The 22988-nt window shown below is 40.8% G+C and overlaps 2 protein-coding genes across 2 annotated transcripts in view; both read right to left on the bottom strand.

Annotated features, from left to right (window-relative positions):
* The window catches only part of LOC117511823 (serine hydroxymethyltransferase, mitochondrial-like), a 72028-nt gene extending 70274 nt beyond the window's left edge, over positions 1–1754 (bottom strand). The window contains exon 1 of the mRNA XM_034171733.1: positions 1528–1754. Within this exon, the coding sequence (XP_034027624.1) occupies positions 1528–1560 (33 nt within the window). The 5' untranslated portion in view covers positions 1561–1754. The remainder of the gene's footprint in view (positions 1–1527) is intronic.
* A 345-nt stretch (positions 1755–2099) lies between these two features.
* Positions 2100–22988, bottom strand: part of LOC117511824 (neurexophilin-2-like) — a 39441-nt gene continuing 18552 nt past the window's right edge. The window contains exon 2 of the mRNA XM_034171734.1: positions 2100–2980. Within this exon, the coding sequence (XP_034027625.1) occupies positions 2168–2980 (813 nt within the window). The 3' untranslated portion in view covers positions 2100–2167. The remainder of the gene's footprint in view (positions 2981–22988) is intronic.

Here is a 22988-nt window from a genome sequence, read left to right on the forward strand (position 1 = left end):
TTGTGCAATTCATGCTGCATTCCAACTGCACCTGAACACCTCATACAGCAGTCCTGCAGCAGTCGGCACATTCATGTGTCGCTCGTGCTGGAAAACATATGAACAGCGGACGAATTGCAGTCACACAGCATTGCCACTGTTGTATATATTGACATTTGAACATCTTTTGTGCAATTCGACATGCAATTGAACTGAGTTTGTGCTGCATTTGAATTCCTCAGACAGCATTCGTGTGGCACTTATATGCCAAATTGGCACAGCCAACACGAATGTAGAGAACAGGCACACTACTGTTGTGCTGCATTTGAACTGGGGAATATTGGTGTCTTCGTGACACGCTCACGCACACTGCGGCCGTGTGACGGGTCTAACGGCCATGATAACATGATAATACAGCTACATCCTCTGACACGAGGTGCACGGACAATGGATGTGTGATTACATGCTCATTCTGGACATTATACCACAATCACTTTTTTAGTTTAGTTGAACATCAAATATTAGTCATAACATCCAATATTAGTTGAAAAACTGTTTTGAAAATGAGTCAAGCAAATGGTAAACTTACCGTAGGTTGTTATCTACTGTTTTTTTTTTCCATAAAGTGTCTCATTTGGGACACTTGCAGTGTTTCCACACAAAAGAAAAATGCACGAGAGGACAAATGGCAGTTTGCAGGATCTGATGCAAATCTCTGCCTTGCTATAAACTGCCTTGCACAGAAACAAAAATGCTTCTCTGGGGTTCTTTGTTGGCATTATTGTCTATGATTGCTCCTTTGGTGTCTTTTGAAAAGCTCATGCAGAGCAAGCCAACACAAAACTCTTTCATCACTCAAAATTGTAATATTTTGCACTGGGGTTTTGGCAACTAGGGAGCTAGAATAATGTGTCTTTTGAAGTTCTAAACAATCCATTTAATGAAAGAGAGAGGAAAAACATTTGTGTTATTCGATAGAGCGCTTATAGAAAAGCTTGGACATGAAAAGTGGAGTGGAAACTGGTCACCGGCAGAGTGACTCAGTGGGTCTTGTTTGTTGAAGCCAGTTTGTAGCTGCATGACCGTTACGTAACTTTATTATTGTGTTTTGCATCAAATATGTTGAATCTGTGCCAGACTGCAAGCTGTATTTCTAACAGAGATATATTGTCGTGACAACTGTAGAGCACCTTTGTTTTTGATGACCTGTGGTAATCACAGTTATGACACGTGCACCTGCAGTGACAAACTGAAAACGTGACACAAAAATGAGCACTAGCTGCCTCCACAAAACTGGCATATGTGTCAGACTTGGGGTGAGCTGGATTGACAGCTGACCCAGTTTGCAGTAATACATGTTTGAATTACGATTGCCTTTAGGAACAGCGAGGCAGCTGCATTTAGCGCTGAAGCAGAGGGAGCAGCATGTAAACTTAACCAACCATAATTACTGTTACCTCTCAACACAATCATCAGCATTCATCTCTGTTGTCATGTTAAATGTACCTGATGTTTGTGACAGAAGTTTGTGTCAAAAAAAGTACTCACCCATAAAGTCTGGCGTAATGATAGCGAAAGCATGTTGATGATGGCTGAAGGTTATGAAGACAAAAAACTTTACAAGGTGCAAAGGGCCAAACTGAAATCAGCACTGGAAAAAGGCCAAGGACATGCACACTTCATCACACTGATAAAAGCAACAGCTGTTTGCTGCAGGAAATCGTCTGTTCTGACTCTCCGACTGTTTCAGGTCTTTCTGCACAACCTCTGTACAACAAAGATACAAGAACATATTTTATAGTAAAAAAAAAAAAAAAATTCAAAGTCTGTCTGAGTTTTAAAAAAAACACAGATGAACGTTGCCTGAAACACATATCTATTACTAAAGAGTCAAAATATCAATTTTTTTTTAAACATAGAAAGAAAATAGTCCCGTTTATTATTTGATAATATGGAGGAGATGAAGATTTTTAAGGAATATACAGTCATTTTCTGTGTTGCAGCAGGTTTCAAAAAGCTGTCAGGGTACAAAGTTCATCTTGCTGCTGTTCACATATTAACTCGAGGTTTGGCTCAACTGATGTTTACTGGCGTGTTCTTGTTTTGTTTTAGTGTGACTGTAAAAAAAAAAAAAATTTCAAGCTTATTATTGAAAACAGAAGTCATAGTTTTGAAGATTTCAATTTGATCATCCAAAATGCTGCTGGTTCTGCTCCGTCTGAAAGTTGTGGTCCGGACAAACTTTCTGCACCAGCCTGTAATCAGTGCCGGTGAAAGCAATGAAGATGCATATAACTTTAAAAGGCTTTGCGCAGATCCACGCCGCCTGGGACTGGGTGTTTTCGGAGTAGCAGGTCTGACCCGGGTCGTACATGCAGGGCTTGGTCTTCTTGGAGCGGTTGGTTCTCTGGTACTCAATCCGGCAGTTGAGCTCAGTAACCATCATCATGTCCGGCTGTTGCTTGTGCTGGTCAGGACTGGAAGAGCTGGTGGACTGAGGCGAGCCCTGAAACTGGGATGTCAGATCTGGAATCAGTACGGAGTTTTGGGGATCTAAAACTTCCCATCCTACAGGTTTGGATGGTGGGACGATGCTGACAGAAATGTTCCCCAGACGTGATGAGTTGTGGCGGAAATAGACGCTGAATGTACCATTGATGTGATCCACGATTTTACCCGTCACCAGGAGGCTGAACTTCACCGTTTTCACATTAAAGTAAAAATCACCCCATCCAAGGATCTTCTTTCCCTTGGGGGATGTTTTTGCAGGAGGTTTGGATTTGGGAGGAGAGTGGTACACGTATTGATCTTGAGCCTGGGAGAAGTTTTGAGGCCAACCGTAAGGGCCGAGGGAGCCATAGGCAGGAGTTTTATGTTTAGTGGAGATGATCTGTAAGTCTTTGGAGACATGTTTGACTTTCAGTGCTGCTCCCATTGAGGTTTGTCCTCCTTCTTCCCTCTGTTGGCTGCCAAAGTCCATCGGATTGTCTATTTCTTGAACCTGTAGGGAGAAAAACAGGACAGGATTAACCTGCAAGTTAAATTTAAATATGTTTGATCACCCAAAAGATTGAACAGTCTGGTACATGAAAAAAGAAGCAAAAAAGACAACCCCTAATTAAACAGGAGACACAAAAAGAATTTATACCAGGATTATAACACTCCAGTTAATGAAAGGCATCAGACATACCTGCACTCATACCGTGCACACTCTACACACCACTATATAAAATTAAATGTACACACATAAATGCAGCCCTGGGTGTGGGGGTTGATGTGTGTATCCCCACAAACTCTAGTGATGCAAGATGTAAGGGTCCTGTCCCACTGGCATTTAGGAGGATTTGTGTATGGATTGCGCACAAAATTGGCTCATATTTGCTTAACATCCGCAATATGCGTGAAACATGCTTGTATGAGTCGGCCAACACCCGCACACGCCCACAATTATCCACAGAGGTACGTTTTTCCATTACCACGATTTTTGAGCTGCACAAAATTTTGGCTGCGGATGACTTACATACTCCATACATACTCAATCTGTGCGCCGTATATTCACCGTCATCTGCTGATATCCGCAACTGACAGGGATTTGTGGCTTGGCAGTGGACTGGGACAGTGTGTAAAACAGATATTTTGCGTGCCCATCATGTCCACATCACAAACTAAAATAAGTTGTAGCGACTGCATACAGATTGGCCACGAATAAAGCGTTTTTATTACATCTGCTTTGCATCTGATTTGTGGAGGATGAAAGCAGATGTGCTGTGTTCACAGCTGGACGTCGTTCTTAGTTCTACCAGCTGCCACGCGGTCTGCACTGGATGCTGTGTATGTAAAATAATTATTTTGTGGCGGATTAATCATTTTATTCTGCAAATTGCCTGTTGGAAACGGCTCTAATCACCTTCTGAATCACAGAGGAAGCTGCAGCTGGAGCGAACAGCTCCAAAGCATTTTGAGCCGTCTAAAAAGGTAATTATTGAACTTGTTTACATTGTCAACGTTTGATAAAACAGTTGTGTGTTTTTTCCTTCTTGTCTGCAGCTGTTACAGTATTTATTTCTATGTTTATAACAGATTTAACTTCTTGTTATAATCGTTCAGATGAGCTGCGCTCTGATCTGCTGACGTCACCACTCGCCCTGTTCACTGCTTCTTTACTCCAATCAACTTGTCCAAGTCCAGCAAATGCTCCAGAGGCTGTATTGTTGGTGTGAATAGTGATGCCAAAAGGAGCGAGTGCGCTTCTTTTATGACCACAGTGAAGATGCCGTGCACACGCAAACACGTGGTCGATGCATCATAATACACCCATAATGATAATCGCAATGCGTCTGATCAGTTTCCTCACTACATGCATTATACAACCGTGATTGTTCATCATATATTCGCTATATATTATTAATATATCCGTAATTCATACTGGGACATTTGTCATTTTTGGCCATTTTTGTTGCAGACGACAATGAACGCCCGTAATTTGTATACTCAATTCATGTGCAATTAATCCTCTCCCCAGTGGGACCGGGCCCTAAGCAGATCCATTCCTTCCAAAAACGTCCACTTTTTTGCTCATGGTCATTAGAATATTATTCACACAATGTGATTCATCAGTGTGTTTTTGTTGAGTATTTTAGTAATGCTGGCATCATCTACACTGATGTCAGCTAAACTGAACGTGGTCTGTAGCTTCTTAATGGTCCATCTGTGTATGTGAACTGTTGTTGCCTTATGATAAGTTGCTGATGTGATCTTGGTGGATTTTTGGTAGAACCTCCACTTTGCTCATGTTTCTTTATTTCGAGATTATTGCTCTCACTGATTATGTGGAGTCCCAGAGAATTAAAATAGCTTTCCATCACTGATGTATTTCAATAAGTGTATTTTTTCTTTGTAGTTTGTAGATTTCCTCGCCTAAAACTGACTTCACACAATCGAAAATGTATTTTGTGCTTAAATGCATACAGTATGAATACAATTAAACATGGACAAATACAAAATTCAGATGAAGCAAAAGCTTTTTCATTGCATTTTACATGATATACAAGGTCAAACTCATATGTTCCTTGCATTCACTTCACTTTCTTTACATATTAATATTGATTATGCTCACTCATTTATCAAGGACATATTGATAAACCTATAAGTAAAGACAACTGGTAGTTTTAACAAGGGACAGAAAAGGTAAGTCAGGCCAGACAAATTAAAATGAGTTACTAAAGGCAACACGAGCATGTGTGTGTGTGTGTGTGTGTGTGTGTTTGGCTCCTTGCTGTAGTCCTTGCCTGAAGGAGTCGACCTATTGATTACTGCCAGTTACAAGTCTTTCTTATTCTAAGATGCAGAAAGATCAAGCTGTAATTATATGAATTGATTCCCTTTTGCCATAAGAACAGTAAAAATGCCCTTCAACTGCAGTCGTCCTGATGTTATAACATCTTTCTCTTTCAAATTTTTGTGTTACTTTCTGTGCACAAAAACATGAATGCTGTATTTCCTGAATTTATAATTTGCCAAAAGAGCAAGAAGTGAATTTGACTGAACTCTCAGTAGTTAGTCCCCTTCAAAAGTATTGGAAGAACAATTACACTCAACAAAAATATAAACGCAACACTTTTGTTTTTGCTCCCATTTTGTATGAGATGAACTCAAAGATCTAAAACTTTTTCCACATACACAATATCACCATTTCCCTCAAATATTGTTCACAAACCAGTCTAAATCTGTGATAGTGAGCACTTCTCCTTTGCTGAGATAATCCATCCCACCTCACAGGTGTGCCATATCAAGATGCTGATTAGACACCATGATTAGTGCACAGGTGTGCCTTAGACTGCCCACAATAAAAGGCCACTCTGAAAGGTGCAGTTTTAAAACACAGCACAATGCCACAGATGTCACAAGATTTGAGGGAGCGTGCAATTGGCATGCTGACAGCAGGAATGTCAACCAGAGCTGTTGCTCGTGTATTGAATGTTCATGTCTCTACCATAAGCCGTCTCCAAAGGCGTTTCAGAGAATTTGGCAGTACATCCAACCAGCCTCACAACTGCAGACCACGTGTAACCACACCAGCCCAGGACCTCCACATCCAGCATGTTCACCTCCAAGATCGTCTGAGACCAGCCACTCGGACAGCTGCTGAAACAATCGGTGTGCATAACCAAAGAATGTCTGTACAAACTGTCAGAAACCGTCTCAGGGAAGCTCATCTGCATGCTCGTCGTCCTCATCGGGGTCTCGACCTGACTCCAGTTCGTCATCAGAACTTCGCACAGCCATTGAAGAGGAGTGGACCAACATTCCACATGCCACAATTGACAACCTGATCAACTCTATGCGAAGGAGATGTGTTGCACTGCATGAGGCAAATGGTGGTCACACCAGATACTGACTGGTGTCCCCCCCCAATAAAACAAAACTGCACCTTTCAGAGTGGCCTTTTATTGTGGACAGTCTAAGGCACACCTGTGCACTAATCATGGTGTCTAATCAGCATCTTGGTATGGCACACCTGTGAGGTGGGATGGATTATCTCAGCAAAGGAGAAGTGCTCACTATCACAGATTTAGACTGGTTTGTGAACAATATTTGAGGGAAATGGTGATATTGTGTATGTGGAAAAAGTTTTAGATCTTTGAGTTCATCTCATACAAAATGGGAGCAAAACCAAAAGTGTTGCGTTTATATTTTTGTTGAGTGTATATTGTTTTTGGTAAACACGGAAGATATTTGAGTTTGAGATCAAAGGATGAATATGAGAGGACAGTTTAAAATTTCCTTTTATTTCCTGGTATTTTGCACCTACTGTACATATATCAAAGATTCACTCAAATTAATTACACTGACCCAAATTCACTTAACATGTAAAACTTATGCCAACTTGTAAACTTCATTTATACCAACTTTACTACCCTGCGCATTGGCGAAGTGGCAAGTGGTAGTATTTTCACTAGTGTGTGTGTGCACGTGTGTGCGCCTATCCACAAGATGACTAAAAAATGGCTGGTCAAATTTCCTTCAAACTTTGATGTGAATGTTACTTGGACAGCATGTAGTTTGGAGTAGTTTGGTCAAAGATCATAGGTCAAGAAGGAACACATAGTCTGAAAAAAAAACATCTTTTATTTCCTGTGAAGTAGTAATTTTTTTATGCTAATTTACTGTCTTAGTTTAGAAATTGTTTAGGTTCTTGTTATCATATACACACTATAATAATAATAATAGTTATAACAATAATAATAATTATTATAATAGCTAAGTGGCCTCTCTGTGTGTGTGTGTGTGTGTGTGTGTGTGTGTGTGTGTGTGTGTGTGTGTATGGCTTCGATCACACAGAAACCGTTGAGAGCTGGTATTTGCCATTTGGTACGTTTATGCATTTTGTATCAAGGATGAATGAAAAATGAAAAGTTGAAAGGACAAATATTTTTGGAGAAATTAGGAATTTTAGCTAACCAATAAACAATGGACATTGTGCTGCAATGCACTATGAGGGTTTGACGTTTTGGGGTTTTAAATGTTGTTATTGTGGTTCATGTTAGTTTAACAGTGTTAGTAGTGTTTTTGATTTATTGTGTTTTTGTTGTTCAATTGGTTTAGTCACTTTAGCTAAGTGTCATCATGTTGCTGGTACCATAAGTGAGAAGAGTATTGAGTTTGATGTCTTTTGGCTAAAGTTAGCTTGTGGCAGAATGCAGGACAGACAAAAACCTCTCTGTGCGTGTAACTTTGACCACGGAGAAACTGGGGACAGCTGGGGACTTTTTCCATTTGGTATGTTTGCGCCTTTGAATCAAGGATGAACCCTGGAGTTCCTTTATTTAGAGAGTGGTGTCAATTCAGAGCATGGTATCATTTTGGTTCCAAATGTGCTGAACTACTGAATGAACCTTTTTATCATTTAGCCACATACAGTAACACATCCAGGTACAGATACTATCAAAATAAATATAAAAATAGCTAAGATATCAAATTTACAATTTATGATGATTTATTTAATTAATTTAAAGCCCGATTTGCGTTTCTGTAACGCCGTGTCATACAATGACATGTGTGACAGTTTTAAAGTTCTCCATTGCTGGATTATGCTTTATTCTGGACTAATTTGACCCTCAACAAGCTTTTCTTTCTACAATCATCACCTCCAAATCAAAGGTCAGCTGTACAATTTCATCTTTTACGACTTCGTGTTGTAAATTTGAAGAATTTTCAGTCAAACCTATGTAAGCCCGATATGTAATCAGTGTGCACAAAACTATTAAAATATGGTGGCAGACGAAAGCAGAAAAGTGTCAAGTCAGCCTTTGGTGTCTGATTTAACAGGTGCACATCAGGCTGCAGGTTCGAGTCTGAGCACGATGTGAAAAAAAATAAATGGTCGGGCTTTTAATCACGGAAAAGACTCCGGTGCCACATATGAGGGGTTCTTCATGGAAATACATTGTGATCGGACATTTTATCCTATGTGAGTTTTCATTGCACAAAATCCGTTATATACGGTGTTTATTACATGGAAAACAATCCAAAAACATCGGTGACTGTGAATATCCGGTGTCGCAGACCGAACAGTCCCCCCTAAAAATTGTCTGCCTTGCTTCACTGCACATGCGTCATTTCAGACCACAGCAGTGTCTCTTCACCCAAAGCAATCAATCAATCAATCAATCAACATTTATTTATAAAGCGCTTTACAGCACCGACTGGTGTCCTAAGTGCTTAACATTAAAAACACAAATTCACAAAAATAAAACACATATAGAATAAAATATGTAGAATATGTAAAATACAGCACATAAAAAAATGGATTAATGGGATTATTAACCATCAGATGACAAGGTATCACCTTTTAAATCAAAGTCAGTTTTAAGTAGAAACAAGGTTGTTTTAAGCAGAAACTCAGCAAAATTCCGTGAAGCTTTGAAATGACCGATGCACAGTGAACATATCAGCTAGCAGCTTGTTTAGCCACGGCGCTCTGATCGTTTCATCCATCTTTTATGATGAAATAATGCTGAATTTATGTGGAAATGATTGTTGTACAAAAGCTTCAGATATCTGTCACTGAGACAGATGATGACTGGAGTGCAGTTTTAAGTAGAAACAAGGTGATAATCAGTGAACTGCAGCTAATGATGCAAGGTGAAGGCAGGGGGGACTGATTTTTATTGGGGACCGTTTGGTCTGCAACATCAGTTTATACAATGATTTAGGTGGGTTTTACTATACATGGGACTGAACAATAAATTTACCTCTCAAACCTTTGATGATGAAATCGCTTCCATCCCACACAGCTGACTTTATTTCCCAAATTTTTCTTCTGTTAGGATCTGAAGGGAATCTGTACATAATGAAGCCCTTGTTGTGTCTATTTGTGCATCCAAATGCACAGCAACCCACATTTTCAGCGAATAAATTAATAAAATAGCTGGATGATAGATTAACAGTGAATGCTATTTTGGCCCCAAGATGGCACCACAGGTCACATGACCGTTTTTTTTTTTTTTTTAACTCGTCACGTCGCTACTCTCTGAATTAAGGGACTCTAACAAAACCCGCCACAACAGAACACTGATAGGACTAATATTTTTGAAGAATGCTAACGTTGCTAACTACATTCTCGTCTCACACACCATTATAGCAGTGGGTGATAAATCCTCTTTATATTAATTGTAATAATATATTAATGGTCTTTATATCTCTGCAAAATAAACATGGACAAACTCCAGCTACTGGTGGGGGAAAGCAGGCATTTCACTAATTCTGCAGTTTTGCACTTCACAGAGATGTGGCTCTGTGGATCAATTCTGGACTCTGCACTGCAGCTGGCAGGCTTCCAACTTTTCAGAGCGTATGGAGACATAGGACTCTCTGGCAAAACAAAGCATGGTGGAATCTGTTTTTACATCAACAGTGGCTGGTGTAATGACGTGACAGTGATCCAACAACATTGCTCTCCTGATCTGGAAACTTTTTCATTAACTGAAAACAATTCTACTCTCCCTGTGAGTAGAAAAAATATACCATGTCCTCATTCATTCTGGTCAGTGTTTACATCTCACCACTGGCTAACGTGCACGAGGCATAACACACGCTCGCCGACCAGATACTACATGTGGAGCGGACTAACCCGGATTCTTTAATTATTGTCCTGGAAGACTTCAACTAAGGTAATCTCTCCCACGAACTACCCAAATGCAGACAGCTTATTAAATGTCTGACCACAGAGGACAGAATTCTGAATCACTGTTACACAACTCTGAACAATGCTTATCATGCCATCCCTCATGCTGCTCTGGGCCACTCTGACCACGCCATGGTCCACCTGATTCCTACCTACAGGCAGAAACTAAAGCTCTGCAAACCTGTAGTGAGGACATCTAAACTGTGGAGCAGTGAAGCTGTGGAGGATAGTCAGACATGTTTTAAAAAAATGGACTGGGATGTGTTCAAGACTGCCACCAACAGCTGTGACTTCATATACAACCCCTGGCAAAAATTATGGAATCACCGGCCTCGGAGGATGTTCATTCAGTTGTTTAATTTTGTAGAAAAAAAGCAGATCACAGACATGACACAAAACTAAAGTCATTTCAAATGGCAACTTTCTGGCTTTAAGAAGCACTATAAGAAACCAAGAAAAAAAGATTGTGGCAGTCAGTAACGGTTACTTTTTTAGACCAAGCAGAGGAAAAAAATATGGACTCACTCAATTCTGAGGAAAAAATTATGGAATCACCCTGTAAATTTTCATCCCCAAAACTAACACCTGCATCATATCAGATCTGCTCGTTAGTCTGCATCTAAAAAGGAGTGAACACACCTTGGAGAGCTGTTGCACCAAGTGGACTGACATGAATCATGGCTCCAACACGAGAGATGTCAATTGAAACAAAGGAGAGGATTATCAAACTCTTAAAAGAGAGTAAATCATCACGCAATGTTGCAAAAGATGTTGGTTGTTCACAGTCAGCTGTGTCTAAACTCTGGACCAAATACAAACAACATGGGAAGGTTGTTAAAGGCAAAGAAGGAGAGAGCATATCTCACCCATATTGGCCTCTCTTCATTGGCTTCCTGTTAATTCTAGAATAGAATTTAAAATTCTTCTTCTTACTTATAAGGTTTTGAATAATCAGGTCCCATCTTATCTTAGGGACCTCGTAGTACCATATCACCCCAATAGAGCGCTTCGCTCTCAGACTGCAGGCTTACTTGTAGTTCCTAGGGTTTGTAAGAGTAGAATGGGAGGCAGAGCCTTCAGCTTTCAGGCTCCTCTCCTGTGGAACCAGCTCCCAATTCAGATCAGGGAGACAGACACCCTCTCTACTTTTAAGATTAGGCTTAAAACTTTCCTTTTTGCTAAAGCTTATAGTTAGGGCTGGATCAGGTGACCCTGAACCATCCCTTAGTTATGCTGCTATAGACGTAGACTGCTGGGGGGTTCCCATGATGCACTGTTTCTTTCTCTTTTTGCTCTGTATGCACCACTCTGCATTTAATCATTAGTGATCGATCTCTGCTCCCCTCCACAGCATGTCTTTTTCCTGGTTCTCTCCCTCAGCCCCAACCAGTCCCAGCAGAAGACTGCCCCTCCCTGAGCCTGGTTCTGCTGGAGGTTTCTTCCTGTTAAAAGGGAGTTTTTCCTTCCCACTGTAGCCAAGTGCTTGCTCACAGGGGGTCGTTTTGACCGTTGGGGTTTTACATAATTATTGTATGGCCTTGCCTTACAATATAAAGCGCCTTGGGGCAACTGTTTGTTGTGATTTGGCGCTATATAAAAAAATTGATTGATTGATTGATTGAAACATACTGGTAGACCAAGGAAGACATCAAAGCGTCAAGACAGAAAACTTAAAGCAATGTGTCTCAAAAATCGAAAAATGTACAACAAAACAAATGAGGAACGAATGGGAGGAGACTGGAGTCAACGTCTGTGACCGAACTGTAAGAAACCGCCTAAAGGAAATGGGATTTACATACAGAAAAGCTAAACGAAAGGCATCATTAACACCTAAACAGAAAAAACAAGGTTACAATGGGCTAAGGGAAAGCAATTGTGGACTGTGGATGACTGGATGAAAGTCATATTCAGTGATGAATCTCGAATCTGCATTGGGCAAGATGATGATGCTGGAACTTTTGTATGGTGCCTTTCCAATGAGATTTATAAAGATGACTGCCTGAAGAGAACATGTAAATTTCCACAGTCATTGATGATATGGGGCTGCATGTCAGGTAAAGGCACTGGGGAGATGGCTGTCATTACATTATCAATAAATGCACAAGTTTATGTTGATATTTTGGACAATTGAAAGGATGTTTGGGGATGATGAAATCATTTTTCAAGATGATAATGCATCTTGCCATAGAGCAAAAACTGCAAAAACATTCCTTGCAAAAAGACACATAGGGTCAATGTCAATGAGCAGATCTGATTTGATGCAGGTGTTAATTTGGGGGATGTTTTCATCCCCCAAATTGATAATCCTCTCCTTTGTTTCAATTGACATCTCTCGTGTTGGAGCCATGATTCATGTCAGTCCACTTTTTGCAACAGCTCTCCAAGGTGTGTTCACTCCTTTTTAGATGCAGACTAACGAGCAGATCTGATTTGATGCAGGTGTTAGTTTTGGGGATGAAAATTTACAGGGTGATTCCATAATTTTTCCTCAGAATTGAGTGATTCCATATTTTTTTCCTCTGCTTGGTCTAAAAAAGTAACCGTTACTGACTGCCACAATCTTTTTTTCTTGATTTCTTATAGTGTTTCTTAAAGCCAGAAAGTTGCCATTTGAAATGACTTTAGTTTTGTGTCATGTCTGTGATCTGCTTTTTTTTCTACAAAATTAAACAACTGAATGAACATCCTCTGAGGCCGGTGATTCCATAATTTTTGCCAGGGGTTGTATGAGGTCCCTAAGATAAGATGGGACCTGATTATTCAAAACCTTATAAGTAAGAAGAAGAATTTTAAATTCTATTCTAGAATTAACAGGAAGCCAATGAAGAGAGGCCAATATGGGTGAGATATGCTCTCTCCTTCTAGTCCCTGTTAGTACTCTAGCTGCAGCATTTTGAATTAACTGAAGGCTTTTCAGGGAACTTTTAGGACAACAACTGAATGAACATCCTCTGAGGCCGGTGATTCCATAATTTTTGCCAGGGGTTGTAGTAGCTTCTGTGAGGACTGCTGCATGCCATCATGAACCACAGTGAGGTATAACAATGACAAACCCTGGTTCAGTCCTAAACTCAGTCAATTGAGAACACAGAAGGAGGAGGCTTTCAAGAGTGGTGACAAGGTCAGGTTTAAATAGTCAAAATACAGGTTTGGAAAGACGGTCAGAGAAGCTAAGCGGCTGTACTCTGTGAAACTCCAACACCAGTTCTCAGCCAATGACTCCACTTCTGTTTGGAAAGGTCTCAGACAAATCACCACCTAGAAACCAAACCAAACCTCCCCCATCTGCCAAGGACCCTCATTTAGCAAACCAATTGAACGGGTTTTACTGCAGATTTGAAAGACAATGGGACAGTCCAACTACCATTCCCAACAACAACCATCAGCTTCAACGCACCAGCACCTCAACAGGCTCTTCAAGAGACAGGACCCATGCAAAGCAGCCAGACCTGATGCTGTCTCCCCACCCATGTTGAAGAACTGTGCAGACCAACTGTCCCCAGTGTTCACAGACATCGTCAACACCTCACCGGAGACATGCCAGGTGCCGGCATGCTTCAAGGCCTCCGCCATTATCCCCATCCCCAAAAAACAAAAAAATTCAGGATTTAAGGACTACACATCCATCACCCTAACCTCTGTGCTGATGAAGACCTTTGAGTGCCTTGTCCTCACACACCTCAAGGCCATCTCTGACTCTCACCTGCATCCCCTGCAGTTTGCCTACAGTGCTAACAGGTCTGTAGACGACGCTGTCAACAAGGCCCTCCACTTCATCCTCCAGCATCTGGACTCCCCAGGAACCTATGCCAGAATTCTGTTTGTGGACTTCAGCTCTGCTTTCAATACGATCATCCTGGTCCTGCTGCAGAACAAGCTCTCTCAGCTTGGCATGTCTGACTCCACCTGCAGGTGGATCACTGACTTTTTGCTGGGAAAAGAGCTGGGAGGGCACATCTCCAGTACACACTCCATCAATACCGGATCCCCCCAAGGCTGCATTCTTTCCCCCCTACACTTCTCCCTGTACACCAACAGCTGCACCTCCAGTCACCAGTCTGTAAAGCTCCTGAAGTTCGCAGATGATACAACCCTCACTCGACTGATCTCTGATGGGGACGAGTCTGCCTACAAATGGGAGATCTTTCACCTGGTGTCCTGGTGCAAACAGAACAGTTTGGAGCTCAATGCCCTCAAGATAGTGGAGATGATTGTTGACTTTAGAAAGAACACAGTCCTGGCCAACCCCATGACCCTGTGTGACTCCCCAGTCACCATTGTGGAGTCCTTCAGTTAACTGGGGATCACCATCATCCAGGACTTCAAATGGGAGCTGAACGTCTGCTCTCTCATCAAGAGAGCACAACAGAGGATGTACTTTCTGCGGCAGCTGAGGAAAAGTTGGTGAACTTCCACACTGCCATCATTGAGTCCATCATCTCCTCTTTCATCACCGTCTAGGAATGCTGCTGCCACTGCTAAGGACAGGAGCAGACAGCAGTTTATAATCAATAGAGAAAGTGATTAACTGCAGTCTACCATCCCTACAGGACCTGAACACCTCCAGGGCCCCGAGGCAAGCAAGGAAGATTGTTGTCGATCTCAGGACACAAACTTTTTGTCACCCTCCCCTCTGACAGACGACTGAGGTCCATCAGGACTAAAACCTCAACACACAAAAACAGCTTCTTTCCCTCTGCAGCTAGACTTATAAATACTGCCAGAGACCCCATTTACTCCCCCCCCCAACCGACACATCCACAAAATGCAGACTAGTCATCCCCACACTGAAAGGTACTGTACATCTGCACACCAATCATATGCTTTTTCACAGTCCCATCCCACTACATTACATTTATTTAACAGTGAACATAGTCTAGCCTATTTGACTCTTCTACTTTTCACAGAAGTATTTTTTCCTTTTCTTTTTTATTATTGTTGTTTATGCACCAATAACACCAGATCAAAGTCCTTGTATGTGAGAACTGACTTGGCAATAAATTTGATTCTGATCAAATGCGTGAGTGCGTGTGTGTGTGATTTTATTTAAAGATATTTATATTAATATATATATTTATATTAAGATCAATGTAAGTACGTAATAGTATTAATAGTATTGAAAATACATTAAAAATACATGGATGTCACAAAAAAGTCAAATCAAATCAATTTTATTTATATAGCACCAAATCACAACAAATAGTCGCTCCAAGGTGTTTTATATTGTAAGGCAAAAGCCATACAATAATTACAGAAAAACCCCAACGGTCAAAACGACCCCCTATGAGCAAGCACTTGGCGACAGTGGGAAGGAAAAACTCCCTTTTAACAGGAAGAAACCTCCAGCAGAACCAGGCTCAGGGAGGGGCAGTCTTCTGCTGTGACTGGTTGGGGCTGAGGGAGAGAACCAGGAAAAAGACATGCTGTGGAAGAGAGCAGAGATCAATCACCAATGATTAAAAGCAGAGTGGTGCATACAGAGGTGAATAAAAAGAAACACTGGGTGCATCATGGGAACCCCCCAGCAGTCTAAGTCTATAGCAGCATAACTAAGGGATGGTTCAGGGTCACCTGATCCAGCCCTAACTATAAGCTTTAGCAAAAAGGAAAGTTTTAAGCCTAATCTTAAAAGTAGAGAGGGTGTCTGTCTCCCTGATCTGAATTGGGAGCTGGTTCCACAGGAGAGGAGCCTGAAAGCTGAAGGCTCTGCCTCCCATTCTACTCTTACAAACCCTAAGAACTACAAGTAAGCCTGCAGTCTGAGAGCGAAGCGCTCTATTGGGGTGATATGGTACTATGAGATCCCTAAGATAAGATGGGACCTGATTATTCAAAACCTTATAAGTAAGAAGAAGAATTTTAAATTCTATTCTGGAATTAACAGGGAGCCAATGAAGAGAAGCCAATATGGGTGAGATATGCTCTCTCCTTCTAGTCCCTGTCAGCACTCGAGCTGCAGAATTTTGAATTAACTGAAGGTTTTTCAGGGAACTTTTAGGACAACCTGATAATAATGAATTACAATAGTCCAGCCTAGAAGAAATAAATGCATGAATTAGCTTTTCAGCATCACTCTGAGACAAGACCTTTCTAATTTTAGAGATATTGCGCAAATGCAAAAAAGCAGTCCTACATATTTGTTTAATATGCGCACTGAAGGACATATCCTGATCAAAAATGACTCCAAGATTTCTCACAGTATTACTAGACGTCAGGGTAATGCCACCCAGAGTAAGGATCTGGTTAGACACCATGTTTCTAAGATTTGTGGGGCCAAGTACAATAACTTCAGTTTTATCTGAATTTAAAAGCAGTAAAAAAAGTGAAAACACTATTTCCATTCTGGTCCATTTAAAAATCAAATCAAATCAATTTTATTTATATAGCGCCAAATCACAACAACAGTTGCCCCAAGGCGCTCTATATTGCAAGGCAAAAGCCATACAATAATTATCAAATCAAATAAATCAATATCAATAAATCAAATGACAAAACAGAATGCACGCAGGCACACAGGGGCCTCTTGGCTGTTAATATGTAGATAATTCAGGTTGTCTTTGTCTTATGTTAATGGTCTGAGATATGCAAGAGCAATAATATGCCAAAATAAATAAAATTAAGATAGGCCTAAAAATATTTTTAAGCCGCTGATTTAAAACACTGAATGTATCTTTCACACCAAGCAGGTTCTGCTGTCTGAAAAATATTAAAAATCCTTCCTTAACCTTTCTTCTCCTCTTCATCCCTTTCAATGTTCCGGGTGCCATTCTTAAATTGAATTGGATTACATACTTGAAATTAAAAAGGGATTAAACTTTCAACAGGATTCACCTTGTCAGGCACTCACAGCTCATTTCTCTGCATGCACATCGTCTTTCCTCGTCCTCATATTGTGGGGCACTCACTGTAAAAATCTAATGATGCATATTGTATATCAGAAACCATTTCAAAAAGTCTGCCGTTGCAAAATGGAAATTTTTGTGGCATGTGCATCATCTATAAACATCAGGTCAAAGGACAGATAAGATGTCATAGTACGTCTTGAACTGTGTCCCTAGTACTTACCTCGTGTATGTACTACATTAATTAGTTGGGAAGTAGGATCCTAACCAAAAACTGAGCATCTGTTGCTCATTATTTGTTTTGACCATTTTATTTTGTGTCTTGCCCATGTTGTGTTTTTACCGTAACCACCCAGTGGTTTGAATGCTGGAGTTTCTTGTTGCAAAGCTGTGTACTCCCAGCATGCCACTGGGTTGATGCTGGTTACAAACATATGCCAAAAGATAAGCCCACACCCTCAAAGGTTTCATGTCCCTGTGAGTTCAGAATAATAGTAGTGCTATGTGACTAAAAAGATTAATCCAGGTTTTGAGTATATTTCTTATTGTTACATGGGAAACAAGGTACCAGTAGATTCAGTAGATTCTCACAAATCCAACAAGACCAAACATTCAATGATATGCACACTCTTAAGGCTATGAAATTGGGCTATTAGTAAAAAAAAAAAGTAGAAAAGGGGGTGTTCACAATAATAGTAGTGTGGCATTCAGTCAGTGAGTTTGTCAATTTTGTGGAAAAAACAGGTATGAATCAGGTGTCCCCTATGTAAGGATGAAGCCAGCACCTGTTGAACATGCTTTTCTCTTTGAAAGCCTGAGGAAAATGGGACGTTCAAGACATTGTTCAGAAGAACAGCGTAGTTTGATTAAAAAGTTGATTGGAGAGGGGAAAACTAATACGCAGGTGCAAGAAATTATAGGCTGTTCATCTACAATGATCTCCAATGCTTTAAAATGGACAAAAAAAACCAGAGACGCGTGGAAGAAAACGGAAAACAACCATCAAAATGGATAGAAGAATAACCAGAATGGCAAAGGCTCACCCATTGATCAGCTCCAGGATGATCAAAGACAGTCTGGAGTTACCTGTAAGTGCTGTGACAGTTAGAAGACACCTGTGTGAAGCTAATTTATTTGCAAGAATCCCTCGCAAAGTCCTTCTGTTAAATAAAAGACATGCAGAAGAGGTTACAATTTGCCAAAGAACACATCAACTGGCCTAAAGAGAAATGGAGGAATATTTTGTGGACTGATGAGAGTAAAATTTTTCTTTTAATGCTGAATTTATGTGGAAATGATTGTTGTACAAAAGCTTCAGATATCTGTCACTGAGACAGATGATGACTGGAGTGCAGTTTTAAGTAGAAACAAGGTGATAATCAGTGAACTGCAGCTAATGATGCAAGGTGAAGGCAGGGGGGACTGATTTTTATTGGGGACCGTTTGGTCTGCAACATCAGTTTATACAATGATTTAGGCGGGTTTTACTATACATGGGACTGAACAATAAATTTACCTCTCAAACCTTTGATGATGAAATCGCTTCCATCCCACACAGCTGACTTTATTTCCCAAATTTTTCTTCTGTTAGGATCTGAAGGGAATCTGTACATAATGAAGCCCTTGTTGTGTCTATTTGTGCATCCAAATGCACAGCAACCCACATTTTCAGCGAATAAATTAATAAAATAGCTGGATGATAGATTAACAGTGAATGCTATTTTGGCCCCAAGATGGCACCACAGGTCACATGACCGTTTTTTTTTTTTTTTTTTTTTTAACTCGTCACATCGCTACTCTCTGAATTAAGGGACTCTAACAAAACCCGCCACAACAGAACACTGATAGGACTAATATTTTTGAAGAATGCTAACGTTGCTAACTACATTCTCGTCTCACACACCATTATAGCAGTGGGTGATAAATCCTCTTTATATTAATTGTAATAATATATTAATGGTCTTTATATCTCTGCAAAATAAACATGGACAAACTCCAGCTACTGGTGGGGGAAAGCAGGCATTTCACTAATTCTGCAGTTTTGCACTTCACAGAGATGTGGCTCTGTGGATCAATTCTGGACTCTGCACTGCAGCTGGCAGGCTTCCAACTTTTCAGAGCGTATGGAGACATAGGACTCTCTGGCAAAACAAAGCATGGTGGAATCTGTTTTTACATCAACAGTGGCTGGTGTAATGACGTGACAGTGATCCAACAACATTGCTCTCCTGATCTGGAAACTTTTTCATTAACTGAAAACAATTCTACTCTCCCTGTGAGTAGAAAAAATATACCATGTCCTCATTCATTCTGGTCAGTGTTTACATCTCACCACTGGCTAACGTGCACGAGGCATAACACACGCTCGCCGACCAGATACTACATGTGGAGCGGACTAACCCGGATTCTTTAATTATTGTCCTGGAAGACTTCAACTAAGGTAATCTCTCCCACGAACTACCCAAATGCAGACAGCTTATTAAATGTCTGACCACAGAGGACAGAATTCTGAATCACTGTTACACAACTCTGAACAATGCTTATCATGCCATCCCTCATGCTGCTCTGGGCCACTCTGACCACGCCATGGTCCACCTGATTCCTACCTACAGGCAGAAACTAAAGCTCTGCAAACCTGTAGTGAGGACATCTAAACTGTGGAGCAGTGAAGCTGTGGAGGATAGTCAGACATGTTTTAAAAAAATGGACTGGGATGTGTTCAAGACTGCCACCAACAGCTGTGACTTCATATACAACCCCTGGCAAAAATTATGGAATCACCGGCCTCGGAGGATGTTCATTCAGTTGTTTAATTTTGTAGAAAAAAAGCAGATCACAGACATGACACAAAACTAAAGTCATTTCAAATGGCAACTTTCTGGCTTTAAGAAGCACTATAAGAAACCAAGAAAAAAAGATTGTGGCAGTCAGTAACGGTTACTTTTTTAGACCAAGCAAAGGAAAAAAATATGGACTCACTCAATTCTGAGGAAAAAATTATGGAATCACCCTGTAAATTTTCATCCCCAAAACTAACACCTGCATCATATCAGATCTGCTCGTTAGTCTGCATCTAAAAAGGAGGTGAACACACCTTGGAGAGCTGTTGCACCAAGTGGACTGACATGAATCATGGCTCCAACACGAGAGATGTCAATTGAAACAAAGGAGAGGATTATCAAACTCTTAAAAGAGAGTAAATCATCACGCAATGTTGCAAAAGATGTTGGTTGTTCACAGTCAGCTGTGTCTAAACTCTGGACCAAATACAAACAACATGGGAAGGTTGTTAAAGGCAAAGAAGGAGAGAGCATATCTCACCCATATTGGCCTCTCTTCATTGGCTTCCTGTTAATTCTAGAATAGAATTTAAAATTCTTCTTCTTACTTATAAGGTTTTGAATAATCAGGTCCCATCTTATCTTAGGGACCTCGTAGTACCATATCACCCCAATAGAGCGCTTCGCTCTCAGACTGCAGGCTTACTTGTAGTTCCTAGGGTTTGTAAGAGTAGAATGGGAGGCAGAGCCTTCAGCTTTCAGGCTCCTCTCCTGTGGAACCAGCTCCCAATTCAGATCAGGGAGACAGACACCCTCTCTACTTTTAAGATTAGGCTTAAAACTTTCCTTTTTGCTAAAGCTTATAGTTAGGGCTGGATCAGGTGACCCTGAACCATCCCTTAGTTATGCTGCTATAGACGTAGACTGCTGGGGGGTTCCCATGATGCACTGTTTCTTTCTCTTTTTGCTCTGTATGCACCACTCTGCATTTAATCATTAGTGATCGATCTCTGCTCCCCTCCACAGCATGTCTTTTTCCTGGTTCTCTCCCTCAGCCCCAACCAGTCCCAGCAGAAGACTGCCCCTCCCTGAGCCTGGTTCTGCTGGAGGTTTCTTCCTGTTAAAAGGGAGTTTTTCCTTCCCACTGTAGCCAAGTGCTTGCTCACAGGGGGTCGTTTTGACCGTTGGGGTTTTACATAATTATTGTATGGCCTTGCCTTACAATATAAAGCGCCTTGGGGCAACTGTTTGTTGTGATTTGGCGCTATATAAAAAATTGATTGATTGATTGATTGAAACATACTGGTAGACCAAGGAAGACATCAAAGCGTCAAGACAGAAAACTTAAAGCAATGTGTCTCAAAAATCGAAAAATGTACAACAAAACAAATGAGGAACGAATGGGAGGAGACTGGAGTCAACGTCTGTGACCGAACTGTAAGAAACCGCCTAAAGGAAATGGGATTTACATACAGAAAAGCTAAACGAAAGGCATCATTAACACCATAACAGAAAAAACAAGGTTACAATGGGCTAAGGGAAAGCAATTGTGGACTGTGGATGACTGGATGAAAGTCATATTCAGTGATGAATCTCGAATCTGCATTGGGCAAGATGATGATGCTGGAACTTTTGTATGGTGCCTTTCCAATGAGATTTATAAAGATGACTGCCTGAAGAGAACATGTAAATTTCCACAGTCATTGATGATATGGAGCTGCATGTCAGGTAAAGGCACTGGGGAGATGGCTGTCATTACATTATCAATAAATGCACAAGTTTATGTTGATATTTTGGACAATTGAAAGGATGTTTGGGGATGATGAAATCATTTTTCAAGATGATAATGCATCTTGCCATAGAGCAAAAACTGCAAAAACATTCCTTGCAAAAAGACACATAGGGTCAATGTCAATGAGCAGATCTGATTTGATGCAGGTGTTAATTTGGGGGATGTTTTCATCCCCCAAATTGATAATCCTCTCCTTTGTTTCAATTGACATCTCTCGTGTTGGAGCCATGATTCATGTCAGTCCACTTTTTGCAACAGCTCTCCAAGGTGTGTTCACTCCTTTTTAGATGCAGACTAACGAGCAGATCTGATTTGATGCAGGTGTTAGTTTTGGGGATGAAAATTTACAGGGTGATTCCATAATTTTTCCTCAGAATTGAGTGATTCCATATTTTTTTCCTCTGCTTGGTCTAAAAAAGTAACCGTTACTGACTGCCACAATCTTTTTTTCTTGATTTCTTATAGTGTTTCTTAAAGCCAGAAAGTTGCCATTTGAAATGACTTTAGTTTTGTGTCATGTCTGTGATCTGCTTTTTTTCTACAAAATTAAACAACTGAATGAACATCCTCTGAGGCCGGTGATTCCATAATTTTTGCCAGGGGTTGTATGAGGTCCCTAAGATAAGATGGGACCTGATTATTCAAAACCTTATAAGTAAGAAGAAGAATTTTAAATTCTATTCTAGAATTAACAGGAAGCCAATGAAGAGAGGCCAATATGGGTGAGATATGCTCTCTCCTTCTAGTCCCTGTTAGTACTCTAGCTGCAGCATTTGAATTAACTGAAGGCTTTTCAGGGAACTTTTAGGACAACAACTGAATGAACATCCTCTGAGGCCGGTGATTCCATAATTTTTGCCAGGGGTTGTAGTAGCTTCTGTGAGGACTGCTGCATGCCATCATGAACCACAGTGAGGTATAACAATGACAAACCCTGGTTCAGTCCTAAACTCAGTCAATTGAGAACACAGAAGGAGGAGGCTTTCAAGAGTGGTGACAAGGTCAGGTTTAAATAGTCAAAATACAGGTTTGGAAAGACGGTCAGAGAAGCTAAGCGGCTGTACTCTGTGAAACTCCAACACCAGTTCTCAGCCAATGACTCCACTTCTGTTTGGAAAGGTCTCAGACAAATCACCACCTAGAAACCAAACCAAACCTCCCCCATCTGCCAAGGACCCTCATTTAGCAAACCAATTGAACGGGTTTTACTGCAGATTTGAAAGACAATGGGACAGTCCAACTACCATTCCCAACAACAACCATCAGCTTCAACGCACCAGCACCTCAACAGGCTCTTCAAGAGACAGGACCCATGCAAAGCAGCCAGACCTGATGCTGTCTCCCCACCCATGTTGAAGAACTGTGCAGACCAACTGTCCCCAGTGTTCACAGACATCGTCAACACCTCA

The sequence above is a fragment of the Thalassophryne amazonica genome, chromosome 6, assembly GCF_902500255.1.
Source record: "Thalassophryne amazonica chromosome 6, fThaAma1.1, whole genome shotgun sequence".
NCBI classification, from domain to species: domain Eukaryota; kingdom Metazoa; phylum Chordata; class Actinopteri; order Batrachoidiformes; family Batrachoididae; genus Thalassophryne; species Thalassophryne amazonica.